Source organism: Hemitrygon akajei, chromosome 14, assembly GCF_048418815.1.
Source record: "Hemitrygon akajei chromosome 14, sHemAka1.3, whole genome shotgun sequence".
In the NCBI taxonomy this organism is placed as follows: domain Eukaryota; kingdom Metazoa; phylum Chordata; class Chondrichthyes; order Myliobatiformes; family Dasyatidae; genus Hemitrygon; species Hemitrygon akajei.
The window spans coordinates 52,160,026-52,187,511 of record NC_133137.1 but is presented as its reverse complement, the minus strand read 5'-3'; the positions used below and the strand labels follow the sequence as shown (position 1 = coordinate 52,187,511).

The window sequence follows — 27,486 nt, the reverse complement described above, 5'->3', positions numbered from 1 at the left end:
CAAAGCTACACATGAATGGCAGTGATGCTTCACTACTGGATGGATTCAATGCCTTCTATGCCAACTTTGAAAGAGAGAATACAACTACAGCTGTGAAGATCCCTGCTGCACCTAATGACCCTGTGATCTCTGTCTCAGAGGCCGATGTTAGACTGTCTCTAAACAGAGTGAACCCTCGCAAGGCAGAAGGTCCTGATGGAGTACCTGGTAAAGCTCTGAAAACCTGTGCCAACCAACTAGCAGGAGTATTCAAGGACATTTTCAACCTCTCACTACTACAGGCAGAAGTTCCCACTTGTTTCAAAAAGACAACAATTATACCAGTGCCTAAGAAGAAAAATGTGAGCTGCCTTAATGACTATCGCCCAGTAGCGCTCACATCGACAGTGATGAAATGCTCTGAGCGGTTGTTCATGACTAAACTCCTGCCTCAGCAAGGACCTGGACCCATTGCAATTTGCCTAACACCACATTAGGTCAACAGCAGATGCAATCTCAATGGCTCTTCACAAGGCCTTGCACCACCTGGACAATATAAGCACCTATGTCAGGATGCTGTTTATCAAATATAGCTCAGCATTTAATACCATCATTCCCACAATCCTGATTGAGAGGTTACAGAACCTGGGCCTCTGTACCTCCCTCTGCAATTGGATCCTCAGCTTCTTAACTGGAAGACCACAATCTGAGCAGACTGCTAATAATATCTCCACAATGACGATCAACACTGGTGCACCTCAGGGATGTGTGCTTAGCCCACTGCTCTATACTCTATATACACATGACTGTGTGACTAGGCATAGCTCAAATACCATCTATAAATTTGCTGATGATACAACCATTGTTGGTAGAATCTCAGATGGTGATGAGAGGTTGTACAGGAGTGAGATATGCCAACTAGTGGAGTGATGTTGCAGCAACAACCTTGCGCTGAACATCAGTAAGACAAAAGAGCTGATTGTGGACTTCAGGAAGGGTAAGACGAAGGAACACATACCAATCCTCATAGAGGGATCAAAAGTGGAGAGAGTGAGCAGGTTCAAGTACCTGGATGTCATGATCTCTGAGGACCTAACCTGGTCTCAATATATCGATGCAGCTATAAAGAAGGCAAGACAGTGACTATACCTCATTAGGAGTTTGAAGCGATTTGGCATGTCAACAAATACACTCAAAAACTTCTATAGATGTACCGTGGAGAACATTCTGACAGGCTGCATCACTGTTTGGTATGAGAGGGGGCTACTGCACTGGACCGAAAAGCGACTGAGGGAAGTAAATTCAGTCGGCTCCATCTTGGGTACTAGCCTACAATGTACCCAGGACATCTTCAAAGAGCGGAGTCTCAGAAAGGCAGCGTCCATAATGAACGACCTCCAGCACCCAGGGCATGTCCTTTTCTCACTGTTACCATCAGGCAGGGGGTACAGAAGCCTGAAGGCACACACTCAGCGATTCAGGAACAGCTTCTTCCCCTCTGCCATCCGATTCCTAAATGGACATTGAACCCGTAAACACTGCCTCACTTTTTAAATATATATTATTTCTGTTTTTTGCACAATTTTTAATCTGTTCAATATACATATACTGAAATTGATTTACTTAATTTATTATTATGTTTTCTTCTATATTATGTATTGCATTGAACTGCTGCTGCTAAGTTAACAAATTTCACATCACATGCCGGTGATAATAAACCTGATTCTGATTCTGAATACAGCTCAACATTCAATACTATCATCCCCTCAAAACTCATCCATAAGCTTCAAAACCTTAGCCTCAGCACCTCCTTGTGCAGCTGGATCCTTGCTTGCAGACTCCAGACAGTTCTGATTGGCAACAACATCTCCTCCACAAGCTCCAAGGTTGTGATTTTCGCCCCCTGTGCTACTCGCTTTGCACTTTTGACTGTGTGGCAAAGCCCATTCAAGTTTGCTGATGACACTACTGTTGTAAGCCAAATCAAAGATGGTAATGAATCAGCTCGTAGCAGGGAGAATGAAAATCTGGCTGAGTGGTGCCACAACAACAAACTCTTACTCAATGTCAGTAAGACCAAGAAGCAGATTACTGATTTGGACCTCTGATTTCCTCCTGTATGAACCAGTCCTCACTGGGGGGGGGGTCAGCAACTTTAAATTCCTTGGGGTTACTTTAGAGGGTCGTCCTGAGCCCAGTATGCAAGTGCAATTGCAAAGAGAAAACAGCAGTGCCTCTATTTCCTTAAAAGATTACGAAGATACAGCAAGTCAGTTAAACCGTTGACAAACTTCTATAGATGTATGGTGGAGAGTATATTGACTGGCTGTATCACAGCCTGGTATGGAAATACTAATGCCTTAAATGGAAAGTCCCACAAAAATTAAGAGAGACGGACCAGTCCACCACAAGTAAAGCCGTTCCCACCGTTGAGCATATTTAAATAGTGTTTTCGCAGGAAAACAGCATTTATCATCAGGGACCCCCACCACCCAGGACATGCTCGCTCCCCACTGCTCCCCACCACCCAGGACACGCTCGCTCCTCACTGCTCCCCATCACCCAGGACACACTCACTCCTCACTGCTCCCCATCACCCAGGACACGCTCACTCCTCACTGCTCCCCACCACCCAGGACACGCTCGCTCCTCACTGCTCCCCACCACCCAGGACATGCTCACTCCTCACTGCTCCCCACCACACAGGACACACTCACTCCTCACTGCTCCCCACCACCCAGGACACACTCGCTCCTCACTGCTCCCCACCACCCAGGACACGCTCACTCCTCACTGCTCCCCACCACCCAGGACACGCTCGCTCCTCACTGCTCCCCACCACCCAGGACATGCTCACTCCTCACTGCTCCCCACCACACAGGACACACTCACTCCTCACTGCTCCCCACCACCCAGGACACACTCGCTCCTCACTGCTCCCCACCACCCAGGACACGCTCACTCCTCACTGCTCCCCACCACACAGGACACACTCACTCCTCACTGCTCCCCACCACCCAGGACACACTCGCTCCTCACTGCTCCCCACCACCCAGGACACACTCACTCCTCACTGCTCCCCACCACCCAGGACACGCTCACTCCTCACTGCTCCCCATCACCCAGGACACGCTCACTCCTCACTGCTCCCCACCACCCAGGACACGCTCACTCCTCACTGCTCCCCACCACCCAGGACACACTCACTCCTCACTGCTCCCCACCACACAGGACACGCTCGCTCCTCACTGCTCCCCACCACACAGGACACACTCACTCCTCACTGCTCCCCATCACCCAGGACACGCTCACTCCTCACTGCCCCCCACCACCCAGGACACGCTCACTCCTCACTGCCCCCCATCACCCAGGACACGCTCACTCCTCACTGCCCCCCACCACCCAGGACACGCTCACTCCTCACTGCTCCCCACCACACAGGACACACTCACTCCTCACTGCTCCCCACCACACAGGACACACTCACTCCTCACTGCCCCCCACCACCCAGGACACGCTCGCTCCTCACTGCTCCCCATCACCCAGGACACCCTCGCTCCTCACTGCTCCCCACCACCCAGGACACGCTCACTCCTCACTGCTCCCCATCACCCAGGACACACTCGCTCCTCACTGCTCCCCACCACCCAGGACACACTCGCTCCTCACTGCTCCCCATCACCCAGGACACGCTCGCTCCTCACTGCTCCCCATCACCCAGGACACGCTCGCTCCTCACTGCTCCCCACCACACAGCACACGCTCGCTCCTCACTGCTCCCCACCACCCAGGACACGCTCACTCCTCACTGCTCCCCACCACACAGGACACACTCGCTCCTCACTGCTCCCCACCACCCAGGACACGCTCACTCCTCACTGCCCCCCACCACCCAGGACACGCTCGCTCCTCACTGCTCCCCACCACCCAGGACAAGCTCACTCCTCACTGCTCCCCATCACCCAGGACACACTCACTCCTCACTGCTCCCCACCACCCAGGACACACTCGCTCCTCACTGCTCCCCACCACCCAGGACACGCTCACTCCTCACTGCTCCCCACCACCCAGGACACACTCACTCCTCACTGCTCCCCACCACACAGGACACGCTCACTCCTCACTGCTCCCCACCACCCAGGACACACTCACTCCTCACTGCTCCCCACCACACAGGACACGCTCACTCCTCACTGCTCCCCATCACCCAGGACACACTCACTCCTCACTGCTCCCCACCACCCAGGACACACTCGCTCCTCACTGCTCCCCACCACCCAGGACAAGCTCACTCCTCACTGCTCCCCACCACCCAGGACACACTCACTCCTCACTGCTCCCCATCACCCAGGACACGCTCGCTCCTCACTGCTCCCCACCACACAGGACACGCTCGCTCCTCACTGCTCCCCACCACCCAGGACACGCTCACTCCTCACTGCTCCCCACCACACAGGACACGCTCGCTCCTCACTGCTCCCCACCACACAGGACACGCTCGCTCCTCACTGCTCCCCACCACCCAGGACACACTCACTCCTCACTGCTCCCCATCACCAGGACACGCTCACTCCTCACTGCTCCCCACCACACAGGACACGCTCGCTCCTCACTGCTCCCCATCACCCAGGACACGCTCACTCCTCACTGCTCCCCACCACCCCCCACCACCCAGGACACGCTCGTTCCTCACTGCTCCCCACCACCCAGGACATGCTCGCTCCTCACTGCTCCCCACCACCCAGGACACGCTCGTTCCTCACTGCTCCCCACCACCCAGGACACGCTCGTTCCTCACTGCTCCCCACCACCCAGGACATGCTCGCTCCTCACCACCCAGGACACGCTCGCTCCTCACTGCTCCCCGCCACCCAGGACACGCTCGCTCCTCACTGCTCCCCGCCACCCAGGACACGCTCGCTCCTCACTGCTCCCCGCCACCCAGGACACGCTCGCTCCTCACTGCTCCCCGCCACCCAGGACACGCTCGCTCCTCACTGCTCCCCACCACCCAGGACACGCTCGCTCCCCACTGCTCCCCACCACCCAGGACACGCTCGCTCCTCACTGCTCCCCATCACCCAGGACACGCTCACTCCTCACTGCTCCCCACCACCCAGGACACCCTCGCTCCTCACTGCTCCCCACCACCCAGGACACGCTCGCTCCTCACTGCTCCCCATCACCCAGGACACCCTCGCTCCTCACTGCTCCCCACCACCCAGGACACGCTCACTCCTCACTGCTCCCCACCACCCAGAACCTGCTCACTCCTCACTGCTGCCATCAGGAGGAAGGTACAGGAACCTCAAGACTCATACCACCGGGTTCAGGAAGTGTTGTTACCCCTGAACCATTGGGTTCTTGAACCGGAGGGATAACTTCACTCAACTTCACTTATCCCATCACTGAACTTTCCCACAACCTATGGACTCAGTTTCAAAAACTCTTCATCTCATATCTTAATGCTTTTTTTTAATTATTATTTTTCTTTCATTTTGTATTAGCACAGTTTGTTGTCTTTTGTCCACCTTGTTGCAGTCTTATGGGTATGGATTTACTGAGTATGCCCACAAGACAATGAATCTTGGGGTTGTATACGTACTTTGATAGTTAATTTACTTTGAACTTTGAAATTTGGTTGCCTCTATCTACCATTTACCAACTCAATCCCCTGCTCATGTCCCTACCTGGCTCGACCTGCCTTACACCCCTCCTCAGACCACCTATCACCTCAGCTCTTCTTGTCTCTCTATGCTGGCCATGTCCCCTCTCACACTCAGTCCTGATGCAAGGTTCCAACCCAAAATGTCGACAGTTTCTTTCTTCCACTGATCCTGCTCGATAAAGGACTGAGGTTTTTCTCAACTGAATGTGTGTTGCTCCAGATTCCAATTCAAAATTCAGAGCATTCATATAACAATAAAAGTTATATAAATCTCATTGTGCCTATGCCAACTCTCCACTTCCCAGTGCCCCACATTTCCCTATGCTCTCACATGCCCATCAACTCACCCTCCCACCACTCAGTTGCAAACTAGGGGCAATTTATAATGGCCTATCAGCCAGCCTCTAAGGCAGGTGAGGAAATCCATACAGTCATAGAGAGAACAGGCAAACTCCATACAGACAGCACCTGAGGTCAGGATGAAACTAGTGCTGGGAGGTAGTGTGTGACTGGGTACTGAGGAACATTTGCAAGCAAAATTTGCTGGTAAATTTGCATTCAGTCCTTACTGCTTTTGGATGCTGGTGCTTAAATCTGTCGCTTACAACAAATCCCTGTCCTTCCCACCCCCTCGTTCCCTCGCTTCCACCACACCTCTGTCCTTCCCACCCCCTCGTTCCCTCGCTTCCACCACACCTCTGCCCTTCCCACCCCCTCGTTCCCTCGCTTCCACCACACCTCTGTCCTTCCCACCCCCTCGTTCCCTCGCTTCCACCACACCTCTGCCCTTCCCACCCCCTCGTTCCCTCGCTTCCACCACACCTCTGCCCTTCCCACCCCCTCGTTCCCTCGCTTCCACCACACCTCTGCCCTTCCCACCCCCTCGTTCCCTCGCTTCCATCACACCTCTGCCCTTCCCACCCCCTCGTTCCCTCGCTTCCACCACACCTCTGCCCTTCCCACCCCCTCGTTCCCTCGCTTCCACCACACCTCTGCCCTTCCCACCCCCTCGTTCCCTCGCTTCCACCACACCTCTGCCCTTCCCACCCCCTCGTTCCCTCGCTTCCACCACACCTCTGCCCTTCCCACCCCCTCGTTCCCTCGCTTCCACCACACCTCTGTCCTTCCACCCCCTTGTTCCCTCGCTTCCACCACACCTCTGCCCTTCCCACCCCCTCGTTCCCTCGCTTCCACCACACCTCTGCCCTTCCCACCCCCTCGTTCCCTCGCTTCCACCACACCTCTGTCCTTCCCACCCCCTCGTTCCCTCGCTTCCACCACACCTCTGCCCTTCCCACCCCCTCGTTCCCTCGCTTCCACCACACCTCTGTCCTTCCACCCCCTTGTTCCCTCGCTTCCACCACACCTCTGCCCTTCCCACCCCCTCGTTCCCTCGCTTCCACCACACCTCTGCCCTTCCCACCCCCTCGTTCCCTCGCTTCCACCACACCTCTGCCCTTCCCACCCCCTCGTTCCCTCGCTTCCACCACACCTCTGCCCTTCCCAACCACCTCATTTCTATTCTGTTCCATGGGCTTCCACTGGATTTCATTTGTCTTTAAGCTGGAATAAATGTACAATCCTTATTGTACATCTGCATGAAAAATACTCCATTCTAAATACTATCTGGGGTTTGTTTTAGAGCACAGACAATGTACGTCACGAGCCCTTTGGCCCGTGATGCTATGCCAACCCGTATAAACCTACTCCATAATCAATCTAACCTTCCCCCCCACACACACCTTCTGTTTTTCTCACACCCAAGTACATATCTAAAAGTCCCTATTGTATCGGTCTCTTCTACCACCACCTACAGCTATGTGTTCTAGACACTACTCTTGTTTTTCTTTTTTGAAAAAAACTATCTCTGACAAAGTTGTAGAACACCACAGTACTGAAATGGGCCCTTCAGACCACCTAGTCCATGCCAAATTATTATTCTGCCTAGTCCCATCAAGCTGCACCTGGACCATAGCTGTTCATACCCCTCCCATTCATGTACTCATCCAAACTTTTCTTAAATATTGAGATCCAACTTGTATCCACTAGCAGTACATTCCACACTCCCACCACCCTCTATCCTTGAACATTTTACCTTTCACCCTGAACCCATGACCTCTAGTTCTAGTTCCACCCAACCTCAATGGAGGGAAAAAACTCTATCAGATCTCCCTTCATTCTCCTATGCTCTAGGGAATGAAGTCCTAGTCTATTCAACCTTTCCCTCTAATTCAGGTCCTCAAGTTCTGGCAACATACTTGTAAATTTCTCTGTATGTTCCATTGATATCTTTTGTAAACATCTCCCCGAAACATTTCATTAGAACTTTTATCATAAGCTTAGTAATCCATGGAATTGCTGGCTGTGTAGGATACTGCATCATTAACAACTGGTTTACTTCTCAACCCTCCCCACGCCCTTCTGTTTAGGAGGCTACTCGAGGCACCGTGGCTGTAGATGAACTTAGCCCGTGTGAAGTGATGCTGAACCCTATTGACACAACTAGCAATGCTGAAGGTGAGAATGATCAATTATGACCATCTTTGTCCACTTCTGTTTCAACATTATGGACATTATTGCATTTCTAATGCCATGAAACAGAACAAATACCAGAGACTTACACGGGCCAGGACAGAAGCTTATAAAGGGAGGAAGAGAAAGATGGGGAGGAGTTTCAAGGGAGGGATCTGAAGAACCAAGGCACCAGTAATATGGCTGAGAGACCATCTACGCAATGCAAGGATTCACTTTTGACCATTGCCTATATTGTAGGTTTATGTAACCTGGCCCGATTTGATTTGCCATGGGTAGTGATGTCCTCTCCTTTTATGGGTCACCTTATAGAGGTGTATAAAATCACGAGGGGTGAAGATAAAGTGAATGTACAGTCTTATCTGAGCATTGGGGAATCAAGAACCAAAGGTCATAGGTTCAAGGTGAGAGGGAGAAAAACGTATTCAGTATATTGAATGAGCTGCCAGAGAAGAGGCTAGCAACATTCGACAGGGTAGAATGTTAGATGTCTAGGGTAGATGGCAAGGGAAGCAGAAGGATATTAGCTAAAAAAAAGGCAAATAAGGCTATATTAGATGGGCATCTTGGTCCAAATGGACACATTGGGCTAAAGATTCTGTTTCTATGCTGTGTGACTCTAAACTAGAGCACTTGGAGGAATCTGATAGAGTCACAGGAAGAACATGCAAATTCCACATAAATAACGCCAAAGGTCAGGATCGAACTTGGGTCTCTGACTTTGTGAGGCAACAGCTCCAATAAGTGTACCACTGTCCACTTCTGCTAAATTGTGCACACCATGCAAGTTGAGTGAGAGTATGGACTATGCCACAGACGTAATGAGAATGTGATCCACCAGAAGATTCTGATTTGAGATGGAGTGTGAAGTTCACAAACATCATTTCTCCTCAAGACAACAGTTATCCTCCTTCAATCCTGTAACGGCAGACATTGGGAGTGGCCACTTTCTTTGTTTCTGTGCTAGGGAGAGGCAACAATTGCCTCCAGAATTCCTGATCATTAGCCTGTGATACAAAAGGATAGCAGCAGGAATTTGCCCATTTTGGCCAAGGGTTGGAAGCTCTCAACAGAACAGACATGGATAGAGAAGCGGAGTTCATGTTTCCAAAGTACTGTATAGAAACACAAATTGGTGGAGAACTCTGCAAACCAGGCAGCATCTGTGGAGGCAAATAAACAATCCCACCCCACCACCTTCCTAGTCTGGCTTCTTTTTCCTTCCTTTCCCATCATGATGAAGTGTCCTGGCCCAAAATGCTGACTATTTGTTCCTCTCCATAGATGCTCTCCATAGATGAGTTCCTCCAGCATTGTGTGTGTATTACTCTGGATTTCTAGCAGTTATGCAATCTCTCGTGTCCCAGGTGTATATGCTGTACGTGTTCCATTCTCTTCTGGGACCAGTGCTGCAGGGGCTACCGAAAACGCACAATGTACTGATTGCTGCAAGGAACTACCAATTACTCCATGCACTGCCCTTATCTCCTTGGGCTGGGTGGCTCTCCCTAAAATTTCTGAGACCTGGAATACTGGCATGATAGTGAGGTGGTCACCACTTCACTTCCCACTGCTGTCTGTAAGCAGTTTCTGCGTTCTCCTCGTGACCGTGTGGGTTTCCTCTGGATGTTCCAGTTTTCTCCCACATTCCAAAGACGTACGGGTGAGGGTTAGTGAGTTGTGGGCATGCCATGTTGGCATCGGAAACATGGCAGAACTTCTGGGCTGTGCAGCACAATCCCTGCTGATTTGATTAATGCAAATGAGGCATTTCACTGTATTTTTCAATGTATGTGTGACAAAGCTGATCTTTTTCACTGTGATACAATTTCCTGTGGGCCTAGCCCTTGCGCATTTTTGCTTCATTGATTTAATTAAACTTTAAGTACTGTTGCATCCTTTCCTTCCCCCACGGGTACAATATGCTGCAGTAATTTGTAATCTCATTAAAGTGGGTACAGAGCAAAGCTCAGCCACAAATGGCTTTGACCTTGATCATAATCTGTCCTTGGTAACGGCCATCTGTCTTTCAGCAGGAACGATGAAGACTCAGTGTCAAGATCTGTCAAATAAAGCCAATTTGCAGAGGTAGGAAATGAAGTGGAATTCACACTGATATTCTGGTGTTTTGTCTTTGTGTTTCTGACTGAAGTTTCCTTCTGTTTTCCTGCAGTGCAATAGCCAGTGAACAGGATGTGGAGGTAGGTGGGCAGTCTACAAAGTTTACGTCGTATCAGTTAACATCTCTGCAAACTGTCCTTGGGTAAATGGAAGATTCAATTCCCTGTCTTCCTTCTAACACACAAAATGCTGGAGGAACTCAGCAGGTCGGGTAGCATCTATGAAGTAGAATAAAGAGCTGATGTTTCTGGCTGAGACTGGCTCTCAGCCTGAAACGTCAGCTCCTTAGCCAGACCTGCTGAGTTTCTCCAGCATTTGTGTTAACAGCATCTGCAGAATCTCTCGTGTTTATGCCTTATCTCTACGCTTTTGCAGGGAAATGGTTCAGTTCAGTCATCTCTGTGAATGTTAGGCTTGAGAGAGCTTCAGGGCTTCCAATTCCTTAAGGGGATGTGGGTGTTGCAGGCAAGGCAAGGGTTTGTATTTTTGTTCACCCCTAATTAACCATGAGCAGGTATAGAGTCGTGTATAACCGTTAAAGAGGCTGCCACGTTACTGATGGCTGTGGAATTCCATTGTTTACACCCGATGGCATTGAAGGACTGGCAAAATAATTCCAAATTGGAAGTGTGTGTGATCTGGAGGGGATCCCACAGATGGTAGTGTCTCTGTATTCCTGCTGCACATCCTTGGGGCATAAGACCATAAAACATAGAGGAAGAGTTGGGCTATTTGGCCATCGAGACTGCTCTGCCTTTCTATCATGGCTGATTTATTATCCCTCTTTATCCCGTTCTCCTGCCTTCTTCCGTAACCTTTGGTGCCCTGACTAATCAAGAACCTATCAAACTCCACTATAAGTGTACTTGGTGGAATAGCCTCCACAGCCGTCAGCGACAACGTATTCCACAGATTCATCACCCTCTAGCTAAAGAAATTCCTCCACATCTGTTTTAAATGGACATCCCTCAATTCTGAGGCTGTTCCCTCTAGTCTGTAGGGATGATCTTTTAGATGCTGGAGAGGTACTAATGGAGGATAAGGAAATGGCAGACAAACTATTTTACATCAGTCTTCACTGTGCAAGGCACTAGCAGTATGGTGGGAGTTCGAGAGTGTCAGGAGCAGGAGTGAGTGAAGTTGCCATTCTTTGGGGAGAAGGTTCTTGGGGAAACTGAAAGGTCTGAAGGTAAATAAGTCACCTGGACCAGATGGTGTACACCCCAGAGTTCTGAAAGGTGGCTGAAGAGATTGTGGAGGCATTAGTAATGATCTTTCGAGAATCAACTGATTCTGGCATGGGTCCAGAGGAGTTGAAAATTGTAAATGTCACTCCATTCTTCAAGTAGGGAGTGAGGCAGAAAAAGGAAATTATAGGCCAGTTAGTCTGACATCAGTGGTTGGGAAGATGTCAGAGTCGATTGCGAAGGATATGGTTTTGTAGTACTTGGAGGCACATGATAAATTAGGCTATAGTCAGCATGGTTTCCTCGAGGGAAAATATAGCCTGACAAATCTGTCGGAATTATTTGAAGTAGTAACAAGCAGGATAGACAAAGGAGAATTGGTTGATGTTGTGTACTTGGATTTTCAGAAGGCCTTTGACAAGGTGCCAAGGCTTAACAAGTTAAGAGCCCATGGTCTTGCAGGAAAGATTCTAGCATGGATAAAGCAGTGGCTGATTGGCAGGAGGCAAAAAAATTGGGAATAATGGGAGCCTTTTCTGGTTGACTACCAGTGACTAGTGGTGATCCACAGGAGCCAGTGTTGGGACCATTCTTTTGACGTTATAATAACTTGGATGACAGAATTGATTACTATGTGGCAAAGTTTGTGGAAGATACGAAGATAGGTGGAGGGGCAAGTTGTTTTGAGGAAGTAGAGAGGTTAGAGAAGGACTTAGACAAATTAGCAGACTGGGCAAAGAAGTGGCAGATGGAATAAATGTAAGGGGGGTATATGGTCATGTGTGTGGGTAGACTATAAATGGAGAGATTTTCAAAAGAAAAGCACAAAAGGACTGGAGTCCTTGCGCGTGATGCCTTAAAGGTTTAGTCGATGGTTGAGTCAGATTCAGTCGATGGTGAGGAATGCATTCAACACCCTTCTCTATATTGCCCCATGTTGCACTTCAACTCATCTCACCTACTGCAACTTTATCCTGTCACCCACCTGTCCTTCCTCACAATGTCACTACACAATGTTTTGATTTGTGCACCAACTGCCCCATCCTCAGCTCTATCACTTTGGTTCCCATCCTCCTGCCAAATTAGTTTAAGCTCTCCCCACAGCTCTGGAAAACCTGCCCACAAGTGTATTGGTCCCTTGTGTAACCCATCCTTTTTGTACAGGCCATACTTCCCCAGAAGAGATCAATATGATCTGGAAATCTGAAACCTTATCCCCTGCACCACTTCCTCGGCCAACAATGCATCTCTAGCATCATCCTATTCCTGTCCTAACTAGCACATGGTACTGTCTGTAATCTAGAGACTGCTACCTTGGAGGCCCTGTTCTTCAGCCTATTTCCTAATTCCCTATACTTACTCTTTCCCCCCTTTCCACCTGTGTCATTGGTGACAATGTTCACCATGATCTCTGGCTGCTCAACCTCCCAAGGATTCTCCTGCTCTGAGACCACCTGGACCCCAATCCCTGGGAAAGAACACCATTCTGGCTTCTCTATCCTGGCCACAGAATCTCCTGTCCACCCCCTTAACTATTAAGTCTCCTATCACTACCGCTATGCCTGACTTTTACCTCAGAGCTGGCCACACGTGCCACTGGCCTGACTACTGTTACTGTGCCTGATAGGCCATTCCCTCACCTGTATCCAAAGGGGTATGCTCGTTGCTGAGGAGAATGGCCACAGGGAAGCTCTGTACTGACTGTTTATTCCCCTTATTTCTCCTGGTGTTCACACACCTACTATCTGAAGCCTGCACTCTGGGTCTGACCACCTCAGTAAATGTCTCATCGATTGGTTTCCAGCCTTCTGGATAGACCTGAGTACATACAGATCCAATTCCAGCTCCAGTTCCTTGACTTTGTCAATCAGGAGCTGAAACTGGGTGCACTTCCTGCAGCTTAATCATCAGGGAGGCAGTTTGGTACCCTGAAACCCCACATCTCACTGCAGGAGCATTCCACCACCTTAACTGCCACCTTGTTAAACCTCTAACTTCTCCATTTTAATCTCTAGCCTGTGCCTGTTCTTGCCTGCACCTGTTGAGCCAAAGCCTGGCCACTCTAACACTGTCCACTCCAACAATGGCTGCTGCACTTGCACGTCACTTCTTTTTGTTGGTCCCTGCTGAGTGCCTAAGAGGTCATTATGAATGCTGCTCTCAGAAATTTCTGAAAGGCCCAAGGATTCTTTAAACCCCGCATAGCTTCACCAACAAACAACTTCTCACCGTGATGTAGCCCAGTAAGGACTGAAGGTTTGGGAAGTGCTGTCAGATCATCTGGGTAAGTGACTGCAGGGTATCTTGTAGACAATGCACAGTGTAGCTACTGTTCTGTGGTGGGAGGGATCCAACCAAGTGGGTAGTTTTGTCTTGGATGGTGTCGAGCTTCCTGAAAGTTGTTTGAGCTGCCATCATCCCACCCTGTGGAGAGTGTCCTTTACGGCTAATACTAGGAGGCAGAACTTTGAGCTGCTGAGAGGAATGTACGGGGTGGGGCGGGTGGGATGTCAAGGACAGGTTTTTATTTTACACAGAGTGGCAGCTGTGTGGAACACGGTGTTAGAAACAGATACATTAGGGACATATAAGAACTCTTAGCTAGGCATGTAGAGAGAGAAAAATGTAGTGGGCCATGTTAGAGCGAAGGGTTATATTGATCTTAGAATAAGTTAAAGGATCAGCACAACAGTGTGGGCCAAAGGGCCTGTACTGTTCTACACTCAGTAGCCACTTTATTTGGTACATGGAACCCAGTGTGGTCTTCTGCTGCTGTAGACCATCTACTTCACGGTTTGGCGTGTTGTGCATTCAGAGGTGCTCTTCTGCCCGCCACTGTTGTAAAAGGTTACTGTCAGCTTGAACCAGTCTGGCCATTCTCCTCTGACCTTCTCATTAACATGCCATTTTTGCTCACAAAACTACCACTCATTGGATGTTTTCTTTTTGTTTATCACAACATTCTCTGTAAACTGTAGAGACTAGTGTGCATGAAAATGCCAGGAAATTAACAGTTTCTGAGATACTCAAACTACCCTGTCTGGCACCAACAATCATTCCACGGTCGAAGTCATTTCTTCCCAATTCTGTTGTTTAGTCTCAACAACAAAAGAACCTCTTGAACATATCTGCATGCATTTATGCATTGAGGTGCTGCCACATGATTGGCTGATTAGATATGGAGATAGAAATTCATCCTTTCAATTGCTTTGTGGTGCCTCCATGTGTCAACCTAAAGTTGGTGGTGACCAAAGTTTCAAACTGTGGAATTCACAGAACACTGCTGGGCCTAAAACTTCCAGTAATTTCTCTCACCTCCCCTTCTCTCTTCGCACTCCCTGTTCTAATTCCCTGCTCACCCTTTCCATTCTCCTCACCTATCCATCATCTCTCTCTGATGCACCTCCTCCTCCCTTTCTCCCATGGTCCACTCTCCTCTCAGATTCCTCCTTCAACCTTTTACCTCTTCCACCTATCACCTCCCAGTTTCTCACTTCATTCACCCCCTACTCTACCCACCCACCTTCCCCCTCATCTGGCTTCACATATCACCTGCCTGCTTGTACACTCTCCCCTCCCTTCACCTTATTCAAGATTCTTCCTCCTTCCTTTCTAGTCCTGTTGAAGGATCTCAGCCCGAAACAACCGTCACCTGGATAGATGCTGCCTGATCTGCTGAATTCCTCCAGCATTTTGTGCGTTGCTCAGAACGTGCTGTCAGGTTTTCTGCAACAATGCAGTGCTGAATTTAGCATAGCAGCACAGTGTAACCCTGTTGATTTTTTTTTTGCAAGCTTCCTCAGGAGTTTGCAGGTAGCACAATGGGTGTGATCTCTGCAACCAGCTTTTAAGTACTATGGTACTAGTGTGGCTACTGAATGGTTGCTGTTAGTCATATCAGAGGTTCTACACAGCCTGTAAGCCAATCTGCAACCAATGAGATCAGCAGTGAATGTTTACTCAGATGTGGATTGGGGACAGAATGGCATATCAGACATAGTACAAGTGGAGTGTGAGAATGCTCTCATCTCTCCTGAAATGGTCTTAAACAGTGCAGCGGGTCCCTAGTATGCTGTGTGGGTTGATCAGCTGTTACCCCACAGTGATAACCGGTTTCTTGTTTTTCTTTATTGAGATACAGCCCGGAATAGGCCCTTCCTGCCCAGCAATCCCCCAGTTTAACCTTGGCCTAATCACAGGACAATTTGCAATGACCAATTAAGCTCCTAACCAGTATGTCTCTGGACTGTGGGAGGAAACCCGCACGGTCACGTGAAGAATGTATAAGCTCCTTACGGGCAGTGATGAGAATTGAACCCTGGGTCGCTGGTACTGTAAAGCATTATGCTAACCACTACACCACTGTGCTGCATCAAAGGGTATGGGAAGAAGACAGGATGGAATGGCAGAGCAGACCTGATGGGGCAAATTACTTAATTTTGTTCCTTTGTCTTATGGGTCCCACTTTGAGTGCGAGTACATGGCCGCCACCTGACAGGTGATCTGTGGCACTGTCACACATGGGGTCATCGTGGCCAACCGAGGTTTCATGGTGTCCAAAAACCATCCCACAGACCCCTGTATCCTTGCTGTCTGTCAGAACTTGTGGAACATTATTACTGTCACACATACTGAGATGCATTAGGAAGACTTTGCATGCCATCATTTCAAAATAAGTACAGAGGTAGTACAAGGGAAGAAGGGTAACAGAGCGGAGAATATGGTGCAGTACAAGCAAAACAGTAAGATGCAAGGGCCTATGGTCAATCATATTGTACTAGAGAATTGTTCAACAATTTCATCAGAGCTGTCCTTGAGCCTGATGGTAAGTGTTTTCAAGCTTTTGTATCTTTTGCCAATGACTGCGGAGGGAAGAGTCTTTGAAATTGGCTGCTTTCCTGAGGCAGCGAGAAGTGTCCACGGAGGGGAGGCTGGTTTCAGTGATCTGCTGAGCTATATCCACAACCCTCTATAGTTTCTTGTGGTCAGAGCATCTGTCACACCAAACTGTGTACGCCGGGATAGGATGCATCTATAACAATTGGTGAGGGTCAGTGAGTGATGGGAATGGCCGAATTTGGAGAGGCACCGGGGAGTTAAAAGTGGGGAATGACCGAAGGGGTGAGAATGCATACTGCTTTAAACAGACTGTGCATTTTATTTTTCTTTTAAACACAGGCTGAGTTTCTCCGCTTCTCATTAGCTTTCAAGTGTGACATGTTTACGCTCGACAAGCGATTACGGCTAGAGGAACGATCCCGAGATCTGGCTGAAATAAACTTGAAAAAAGAGATTGAGAAATGTCAGCAAGCTTTGCAGGTTGGCATGGAATTCATTCATTGGCTTGTTAGCAGAACAGCCGGTCTTCTCTATCCTCTTCCCAACACCCAGGGAAAATAAGGCTGCACACACTGTCTGCTGGTTTTGGTCAGTGGGAGATTATATATAATGTAATTCTTTTAAGAGAACCATTTTACCAAGCCATTACATTGTAAGCTTTCAGCTTGAATGAACATAAAATCAGAGAATACTACAGCACAGAACAGGCCCTTTGGCCCATCTACTCCATGTCAACCTGGTCTGTCTAGTTCCATCTATTTGCACCCAGGCCATGTTCTTCTTCTTTAGTCTTGTTCAGGCACATATCCAAGCTTCTCAATGCTGCAAATAAACCTGCATCTACCTCTCCCACTGGCAACTCGTTCCACTCTCTGACTGAAGAAGTTTCCCCTCAGATGCCCCTTGTATATTTTACCTTTCACCCTAAACCTATGACATCCAGTTCTATCCTCACTCAACCTGAGGGGAGAAGCCTGTCTGCATTCACCCTATCTATACCCCTCCTAATTGTATATACCTCTATGGTGTAAGATCTCCCTCATTCTGCTACACCCCAGGGAAGACCTAACCTATTCAACTTTTCCCTATAATTCAGGTGCTCAGGTCCTGACAACATCTTTGTAAAATTTCTCTGCCCTTTTCAAGCTTATTGATATCTTTCTTGTCGGTAAGTGAGTAGAACTGCATACTTATCTAAATTATCTAAATTATTCTGTGCAATTCTACTGCACCAATATCTTATACAACTTCAACATATCCCAACTCCTGTAGTCAATGCCCTGAAGGCCAATATTTCCAAAACCGCCTTGAGTTTTGAGGAATTATGGATCTGTATTCCCAGGTCCCTTTATTGTATAGCACTCCTCAGACGTACTATTCCTTTTGTAAGTCTTGTGCTGCTTTGATCCCCCAGAAGTGTAACACCTCACGCTTGTTTGCATTAAATTCCATCTGCCATGTTTCACCCTATTTTCTCAGCTGGTCCAGATCCTGCTGCAAACTTTGATAACTTCCTATGCCACCCACTCTGGATGTCATCTGCAAAGTTGCTGATCCAGTTGTCATATTATCTAAATCATTAATACACTGTAGATGATAGATCAGCATGTTCTGGAGGAGGTCTCATTCTTTTCTCTGTTCCCTCCCTTTCTCCTTTCGCTCTCTACTCTCCATCTAATCTCTTTGTTTTGTTTCCCCACAGACAGTACGGCCTCTGTGTGAAGAGGAGCAGACATTGGAAATCTTTGAGAAACTTGAGAAAAGTCTTGGTGTCCTTACCCAGACCATAAACAGGGTGATGAGCCGTGCTGAGATGCTTGGTGCCATACACCAGGTGAAGAAAGTTTACTGTTGTTGACCGCTTGTACAAAGCATCTGAGTGCTTGTAATTTCACCTTTGTGTTTAAGTAGGCACTGCCAGTCACTAGGTAAAGCTGGCAGAACCAACACATTAAGCTGCTTTCCATGGGCACTGTCTACACTTTTTACTGCCTCAGTAAATCATTATCAAAGACTCCCCTCGCCCCAGACATTCTCCCCTCTCCTCTTTCCCATCAGGAAGAAGGTACAAAAGCCCAAAAGCACATGCCTCCAGCCTCGAGGTTGGGATTTTGCCCCATTGTTCTAAGACTATTAAATGGTTCCTAGTATGACAGGATGCCATTTTATGACCTTGCACCTTATTGTCTACCTTCACAGTACTTCATTTTACCTTGTTCTACATCAATGTACTGTGTAATGATCTGATCTGTGTAAACAAGCTTTTCACTGTATCTCGGTGCATTCAAAATTGTTAATATCATTTCAAATACACAAGTGTAAAGGAGAACAAAATAAGATCTGGAGCACCACAGAAAAAAAACACAATAAGATAAAAGATAATGAACACAATAATTAAAAAGCATGTAAGAAACACAACTAAGTAAAATAGCTTATGTACAGAATTTGTATATCATAAAATAATGCTAGGCCCAGGAGCGTCTGTACATAAAGGTGATTCTAACAGGAAGTAAGGTAGTGGGGAGGATAGTGGGAAGAGGTATTGATTAGCCGTACTGCTTGGGGAAAGCAAGTGGTGGCCAATGCCAGGATACCACATTAGCCTCCTCCCTGATGGGAGTGGGCCAAACAGTCCATGAGCAGGCTGGATGAGATCCTTCATGATATTCCTAGCATGTGGCAAGAATATACCGATACCAAATTTTGTCGGACCCCAAATGGTCTTTTAAAGATCCATCGGAAGCCTCGTCCCACCAGGATCACGCGCTGTAGGTGGCGCAGCACGCAGCAGCATCGGCCTTTCGGACCTGGAGCTACTTTAATTTAGTTTTTTACTTTAAGGCACAATCAGGGTTTAGGGCAATGGATAACGGAGCGACTATCTACCATCGCCAGTTACTGTTACAATACAGAGATCAGCCAAAAACAAACCTTCATGAAAATCTGCTGGTTAGATTGCGCGACCTTGGCTTGCTGAGGGAATCGGGCCTGCAGTCCTCGGAGTCGCCTGATGCCGGTGGCCGGAGTCGGGGACATCGTAAGTGGTGTGCAAGGAAGTGGAAGTGAGGTGAGCGGGTAGGAGTCTGTGCCAGGAAAATAGCAAGCCCTAGCTGGCCGACTCTCCCACCCATTCTGCTCTCCAATGGACATTAAATTGGACTACATCTGTGGCAACAAAGTACTTGACGGGAGAACAGAAACGGATGTAATCTTGGACGCCGCCATTCAGCTGATTATTTGTGTAACAGATTTTCCCCCAAGCCATCGGTCTACCAACCTACTGACCTCTGCTGTGCCTATTGTCTTGTTTATTATTTATTGTAATGCCTGCACTGTTCTGTGTTACTTTCCTGGGTAGGTCTGTAGTCTGATGTAGTTTTTGTGTTGGTTTATGTAGTTCAGTGTAGTTTTTGTATTGTCCATGTAGCACTGTTACGAACCCCGTAACTGGGTATCTTACCAGCAAAGATAGGAGTATCCGTTGAAGTCTGATGATACTATTTTTAACAGTATTTATTAGTAAAAATACACAAAAATAATATCAATGCAAATATACAGATAATATACGTCATCAATACTAAACCTAAAAGTGCGGGTATAATAATAATCAATAAGAAATAAGCTCTATCGTTGTCTAGGGGATAATGAATTGTCCGATGGAAATATAAAGTTCAGTTCAGTTCATGCAGGCTGCAGTAGTTGTTGTTCGCGGGGTTGCAATTGTTGGAGAGAGAGAATAACAGCTATTAACTTGCCGACTTTCCTTTTACGACCTTGATCCGTCTCCGTCCTTTAGCTAGACCGTTCCGTGGAGGACTCTTCACCCAGGCAAGGGTGGACACACACACAAGCCCCCACCGGTCTCGTAGCGTCTCTCCTGGTGCGTCTGAGAGGTGTTTCCCTAGACCCGACTTTTATCCCCACTCACGGGGTCTCAGATGTCAATCAGGTTGGGATGATGCAATCCCTCAACCAGACCACTCTGGTTGCCCCCTGAGGGGTTTCAATGAATAGAACAGTACTCAATACACAATTCCTTCTCCAAGAGACAATAGCAGGATTCTCTCTTTTTGTCAATAGGAGACATTCCAACCTGTGGCTTCTCTCTCATCAATTTTTCATGAGCGTTGTCAATCTCTTTCATTTCCTGGGTATCAGACCCGAAATAATAGCGATTTTGTGATTCTCAAAAAGGGGGGGGGGGGGAGCGACTTTGCACCCTTCTGCCCATCAGAGTTGCTCCTCATTCGTAACAGCACCATGGTCCTGAAAAACATTGTCTCGCTTTTACTGTGTACTGTACCAGCAGTTATGGTCGAAATGACAATTAAAAAATGACTTGACTTCATCTGGGTGTAGAGTAAATGGAAGTTTAAAAATGACCGTCACACATATCCACATAGTAGATCGGATTGGAAAGGCACACTGCAGTGAGACGTGTTTGTGAGGGATTTGGCAAAGATGATGCCTTTGAATACCAAGATTTTGGCAATGGCCACACTCTGGGGGAAGTGCGACTATGGACAAAAGTGAGGAGATCTGGAGTTTGGACAAGACTGTCAGACCCCATAGCAATGTATCTGGTAATTCAGCAGGTCAGGCAGCATCCATGGATCAGTTAAAGGGTCACAGTGTCAACACAGTAAGTTACTGTTTCCATAAACATTGCCCAATCTTTAGTGTTTCCAACACTGATTTTATTTTTGTTTCAGATTTCTAGCATTTGCAGTTTTCTTTTTAATTTCTTTTGAGTAGATCACCTGCTTGGGTCTGGAGTCACACTGACAGACCAGCAAAGATGGCAAACTTTGGTGTTTAATAAACATTGGCCCAGATATATCTATATAAACATCCTGGTGGTTTTGCAAACACTATTAATAATGCTAGCAATACAAATCCATAATAGATGTATTGTTTGGGATTTAGTAATTACACAAGGTGAGAAGTTCGATTTTAATGTGCTCTTTACTTGGAGGTATCAAGATTGTTAATCATGTCACGCAGCCCCCATATTTGCAGCCCTTCCCAGATCTTGTACTCGGTGAGCGCCTCCTCCGCCAAATAAAGTTGGGTGTGGAGCATTTAATTTCTGTGTTGGGGACAGTCAGTGAACACTACTCCTTCTGTCCAACAGGAAACGCGGGTTAGCAAGGCAGTTGAGGTCATGATCCAGTACGTTGAAAACCTGAAGCGAATGTACGCCAAAGAACACGCAGAACTGGAAGAAATGAAGCTGCTCCTTCCACAGAACGGAAACACTCTGAATTCACTTAAAGATAATCAAGGTAACTGATTGATGAGTGGGACGAGCTACTACTACTACTAAAGAAGCGAGCACGTTTCTAGCCTTGGACTGTCCCTGACCCTGGTGGTGTGGGACCTAAGGCTCCTGTACCTTCTGCCCGATGGTAGTAGTGAGAAGACAATAAAGCCTGGATGGTGGATGCTGCTTTCTTGTAGCAGAGTTCATTTTAAGTGTGCTCAGTGGTGGCTGACTGCCTTCCATTCTGATCAACTTCCACTGCTTGAGTGTGTGTTGGGGGAGGGCATAGATACCCCTTTAGTTCTCATGGAGCAGTGCCCAAAATCCTTGACTTTGCTGCCACTCATCTGGGTCACAGTCACTTCCTACACCGCACACAAGCAGCAGGTGTCCTGGGATCTGGTCCTGGTCTGGGATAATTTGGGTCATGGGTTGAAGACTCAATCAAAACCGAAGCCACATCTAAGTCTAGACCGATAGTCCCACGGTGCAGAGGCACACTGCTGTCGGAGGCTTTTTGACATCATCAGGTGAGGCCTGAAAAGCCTTGAAGTGTCCTGTCCGGTGTTTATCCCTCAGTAGGGTCAAGATAATCACATTGCTTTTCCTGTGATGGTGCTTCCCAGCTCTGGTGACCCGGGTTCAGTCCTGAACTTCGGCATTGCCTGTATGGAGTTTGTACGTTCTCCCTGATGAGTTCTCACTCTGCTGCTCTTCCTTCCAAACCCTAATGGCGTGTAGGCTAGAAGGTTCATTGGCTGCAGAGTGGTTGAACCTGGGGGAAGTAGATGGGATGGGGAAAAAGAAATGCATAAATGAGCTCTCTGGTCAAAGGCCCCGTTTCCATATTGTACAACTCTGACTCTCTGTGTGAGTTTGCTGTTCTCAAATGTTTCATGCAAGCTTCCTTCATTAGCTGTGAAGCAGTTTGAGATATCCTGGTGTCTGAAAGGCACTATAGCTATTCAAGTCCTTCTCTTCCACTGTCTACCTTTCCACAACCACCAATCTGTCTGTTGGAACAAGGAAATGACGCCGCTCTGCTGTGGTAAACAAGGCCTTTGGTTGGCACTGGAACCACGCAGAGCAGCTGACCTGACCTCGTTGGCTGCTATCTCTACCCGTTACCTTTTCCTTCCTAATCGTCTTCCTAGGCTGCATTCCTCAGCAGGGTGGTGATTTTCGAGCCTGTCTGTACCTTGCCGTAAAGTCAGAGCAATTGCTGGCGGTCTCATAGCCTGACCTCGGAAATGAAAAGCAGCAAAGCAGGGTTCGAGGGGGGAGCAATGGGGCTCACTGTTCTGTTGTTGCTTTGTCGCTTGTTGTATTCTGTTTGGTTGCACTGTATGTTGTTCTGTCGTGCTTGGTGGGCACGCAGTGTCGGTGCCAGAATGTGTGGTGACACTTGCAGGCTGCCCCCAATGCATCCTTGGGTGTTAATGCAAGTGACATATTTCACCGCAATAAACCTGAATCTGAAATTCTTGGAGGCTGATCTACAGATATTGGTGGAGGACAAGGGTCAGGAATCCTTTCTCTGCCCCAGAAAGAGACAGCTTTGGAGGTAGCTCAGTGTAGAAAACAGGCCAAGGGCCATACTGCGGTGCCACAAGAGGTTTACAGCTTTGTATGTGGTTGAATTAAATGAATGCATCTTCAAGTGCCATAGGGCCTCTGTTCTACTATTAACCTCATGGTCAACTTGATTCATGTGCTGTTCCTGAATCATCCACCAACATTCATTATCAGAGTCCTGTCAACCCTGCCCTGTTTGTCTGCAGCTCTGCACTCTTAGCTGATCTTGTCTCTTGTTTGTCCTCCCACTGATTCACCCACATGCATTGTACAGAGTTCTCCCTCTCTCTTAAGGAATGACAGGAGACAGTAGGAGCTAACATGACAACAGGAGCTCCTTGTTCCGATCCTGGATGTGGGTTGAAATCATGAATAGCAATGGAAGGGAAGACGTTGCTGGGAGTAGTCTATAGACCCCTTCCCCCAGAATGTCACCTCAGTGGGATGAGATGTGTTCTCCTGCCAAGAGGGGCTGATCAGTTTGAGTTTAGAAGGAAGAGGGGCTGACCACGAGTGTGGATGCGGAAATGTTTTAACTAGTGTGCAAGTTGCAAGCAATATGAGAGCTGATACACGAGAGAGAAATAGCAGTGATAAGTCAAGACTGGAAAAGGCTCACTGGGAGGATACTGAAGGCTTGTTAATTGTAGATGATCCATCTGGCCATGTGGTAAAAAGATGATGACCAATCAAAGTGGGAGGAAAGAATAGAAAAAAGGAAAATATTTAATGAAAAAGTACTTTAGCTATTATATATAGTGAAGATGATAACAGAAAAAGTGCAGATACTACAAATCCAAAATAAAAAGTTAAAATATTCCACAAGCCAGATATCTATGGACAAAGAAATATGCAATATTTTGGACTGATAATCCTTCACCAGAACTGATCAGTTGTAACACAGACTAGAAAGGCTGGTTACATAAAGTTTTTGAACCCCACGTTAATTGTTAAGGCTAAAAGGTCCTTTCTTGGAAAGAGTTTTTCACTTTTATCAGAATCAGCTTTAGTATCACTGGCATATATTCTGAATTTTTTTGTTTTGTGGCAGCAGTACATTGCAATACATATTTTAAAAAGGTAAATTACAATAAGTATATACAGTATATATCCTGTACCTCCACTTTCCAGATGGCAATGAGAAGAGGACAGGTCCTGGGTGATGGGGGCCCTTAATGATGGATGCTGCATTTTTTTTTTGAGGATGTAACTTTTAAAGGTCTCCTTGATGCTAGTGCCCATGATGGAGCAGGCTGAGTTTTCAACTCCTTTTCTGATCCTGTGCAGTGGCCCCCTCCGACCAGCCAGTGATGCAAACAGTTCAGATGTTCTACCTGGTACATCTGTAGAAATTTGCAAGTGTATTTGGTGACATAACAAATCTCATCAAATTTCTCATAAAGTAAAATCGCAGTTGTGCCTTCTTTGTAAATTCATCAATATGTTGGTCCCGGGATAGATCATCAAAGATAGTGACACTCATGAACTTGAAATTGCTCACCCGCTGCTGATCTCTTAATAAGGACTGGTGTGAGTCCCTTCGACTCCCTTTTCCTGAAGTCCACAATCAAATCCTTGACCTAAGTGACATTGAGTGTAAGGTTGTTGTGACTCCACTCAATCAGCTGATCTATCTTGCTCCTGTACACCAACTTGTCACCATCTGAAATTCTGGCAGGAGTAGTTACCTCATCAGCAAATTTGTAGTTGGTCTTTGAATTGTGCCTAACCACACACTCTTGGGTGTAGAGAGAGAAGAGCAGTGCGTTAGGTTGGCATCTTTGAGGTGCGCCAGTGTTGATTATCAGTGAGGAGGAGATGCTATTTCCGATCTCCCAGTAAGGAAGTCAAGGATCCAGTTGCAGAGGGAGTTAGAGTCCCTAGTTTTGGAGATTTTCAATTAGAACTGAGGGTATGATTGTGTTGAACACTGAGCTTCAGAAAACAGTAACCAGACTGCTTAGTTCCTGAGCATGGAGTGCAGTACACTGAGCTGGAAAAGGTTCAGGTGAATTCAATATTCTCCTTACCATTTTGTTTCAGGAGTGCCCTCTTGTCTGATCCTGAATGATTCTGTTTACATTTCAGATTTTCAGCATCTACAGTGTTCAATTTCTCTGGTGTTTTCTTTTTTTCCTTTTATTTTTGTTTTCATTTATCTCCTTCGGACAGATCAGCTGAGATCCCCAAATCTTCACACTGCACTGTCTTCCACAGCAGGATATGTTCTTCATATATCCTTGTGGTGTCCACCCTACCACAGACACCACCTTTTCTGAAACCTCTCTCCTTTTTCTGGTGGTAGGTTATCGACCTGAAACATTAATTGTTTCTCACACCAGATGCTTACCTGTACCTGATCTTCTGAGTATTTCCTATCACTCTTCTCACAGCGACAATCATAAACTCGAGGTTCTGCAAATGCTTGAAATCCAGAGCAACACCAATAAAATGCTGAAGGAACTCAGCACATCAGGCAGCAACTAAGAAGAGGCATAAAGAGTTGATGTTATGGGCTGTGACCCTTCATCAGGGCTGGAAAGGAAAAGGGAGAAAGCCAGAATAAGGAGGAGTACAAACTGTCAGGATATGGTCGAGACCAGGTGAGGGGGGACGAGCTGAGAAGCCGGGAGGTGATAGGTGGAAGAAGGGCTGAAGAAGGAGGAATCTGAAGAGGGAAGAGGGTGAAACATGGGAGAAAGGGAAGGGGCAGGTGCGAAGAAGAGAAGAGGTAAGAGTGTAGCTAGAATGGGGAATGGGAAAAGAGAAGGGGAAGGGGTGAGAAATTAGTGGTGAGCGTGTAGGTAAAGGGTCAGAGAGCTGTAGCAACCACTCGGGAGGAAGCGAGAGAGAATCTCACTGAACCCCCATCAAAGGGAAGATTTTAAAAGGGTAGACATACCTCTCGAAGCTCTTTATGCACAGAGGTATGATAAAACTAGTAATCTTTCTGTCCAGCCTCAGACTCCCTCATAAACATTTGATTGGTGATTGAATCAAACTGTTAATTTATGTCAATCAGTTGATGGGACTTTTACCACAATGATGCAGACTCCAGATTTCACCAGTGCTGCATGCAATGTTAATGAAAATCTTTCCCTTATTAACCGACAGTGTTATTCATTTCCAGATGAGCTGCGGAGTAAAAGATTCCCCAACTCCCAGACGTATGGCAGAGTAAGTAACCTGATGTTCATTGCCCATTCAAACTACAGCCCAAAGTAACAATGCAGACTGAGACCTGGCTCCATTAAGACTATTTATTGTAAATGTGTCTTGGAAGGACTCTCCACAGGCGGTTCAACCATGGAATCAAGCATTATCATGGAAGACCACCATACTGGCACTGCCTCTTCAAAACTCATCTGGTCAATACCACTCTTTCCACCAATCTTTTCCCACGGGCTGGGCTCGAGTCAGCTGGAGGCTGAAGATGACCTGTTCTATGGTTAGAGGTCTGTGTGGGTGGGTGGCTGGGAGAAAGGAATGGGGCTTGTTTCGCTGATGTTGTTTTGTTGTTTGTTGTGGTGTTTTGTGGTCTGATGAAGACCATCACACTGGCATCACACTGTAGCAACTTTTGTGGGCTGCTCTCAGCACGCCCTTAGGTGTGTTGGTTATTAATGCAATCGATGCATTTCACTACACATGCAATAAGTAAATTTGAGTCTTGAACCTAGCCCTGACAACCTGAAAGGGAAGCACCTACCTTAGCTCCACCTTGTCCCTTTCACCATACTCTTTGACCCCCTCTCCTCCCCCTGCCTTTCTGTTCATTTCCTCACCCTCCCCATGTGCACACACCCTTCACTTAACATTTATTTTAGATCATAACTTTTTCCTGTTCAAAAGAAAAATCAGCACACTGCACTATTAAATGTTCCTCCTTTCTACACACTGCCTGCCTGAAGGTCCCAGTGGTTTCTCTTGTTCCTGGAATTGCCAGATTCTGATTAGCTTACAGTATTTCCCACACGTACATCAGAACAGAACGGTGAGGAGCATCGTTTGTGTTAATAACCAACACACCTGAGAATGTGTTGGCAGCCTGCAAGTGTCACCAAATAATCTGGCTCCAACACAGTGTGCCCACTGCACACAGAACACAAGGGACAAAGCAATAAGAGCAAACAAGCCCTATTCCTCCCTCTCGGAGTCCTCTAACCTCAAGACAGGCCTTCAGCATCACATTAACCCACAGATTTCACATGTTCCAGGATGAGGTGCCTTTGTTCAGACATTTCATTAAAGTGAGGCAGCCTTAGGAACCTCGTGATTGATTGGTTGTCTGTCGTATCCAACGATGACATTCTGTTTTAAAC

The 27,486-nt window shown here is 47.3% G+C and overlaps 1 protein-coding gene across 3 annotated transcripts in view; it reads left to right on the top strand.

Annotated features, from left to right (window-relative positions):
- The window catches only part of LOC140738585 (inositol 1,4,5-triphosphate receptor associated 2-like), a 160,333-nt gene that overhangs the window by 122,726 nt on the left and 10,121 nt on the right, over positions 1–27,486 (top strand). For 2 of the 3 annotated variants that reach the window (XM_073066063.1, XM_073066061.1), the window contains 7 exons: positions 8,077–8,164; positions 10,213–10,267; positions 10,353–10,380; positions 16,666–16,806; positions 18,029–18,160; positions 21,461–21,611; positions 26,295–26,341. In XM_073066063.1, coding sequence (XP_072922164.1) covers positions 8,077–8,164; positions 10,213–10,267; positions 10,353–10,380; positions 16,666–16,806; positions 18,029–18,160; positions 21,461–21,611; positions 26,295–26,341 — 642 coding nt within the window. The remainder of the gene's footprint in view (positions 1–8,076; positions 8,165–10,212; positions 10,268–10,352; positions 10,381–16,665; positions 16,807–18,028; positions 18,161–21,460; positions 21,612–26,294; positions 26,342–27,486) is intronic. The other variant, XM_073066062.1, reaches the window with a different exon arrangement.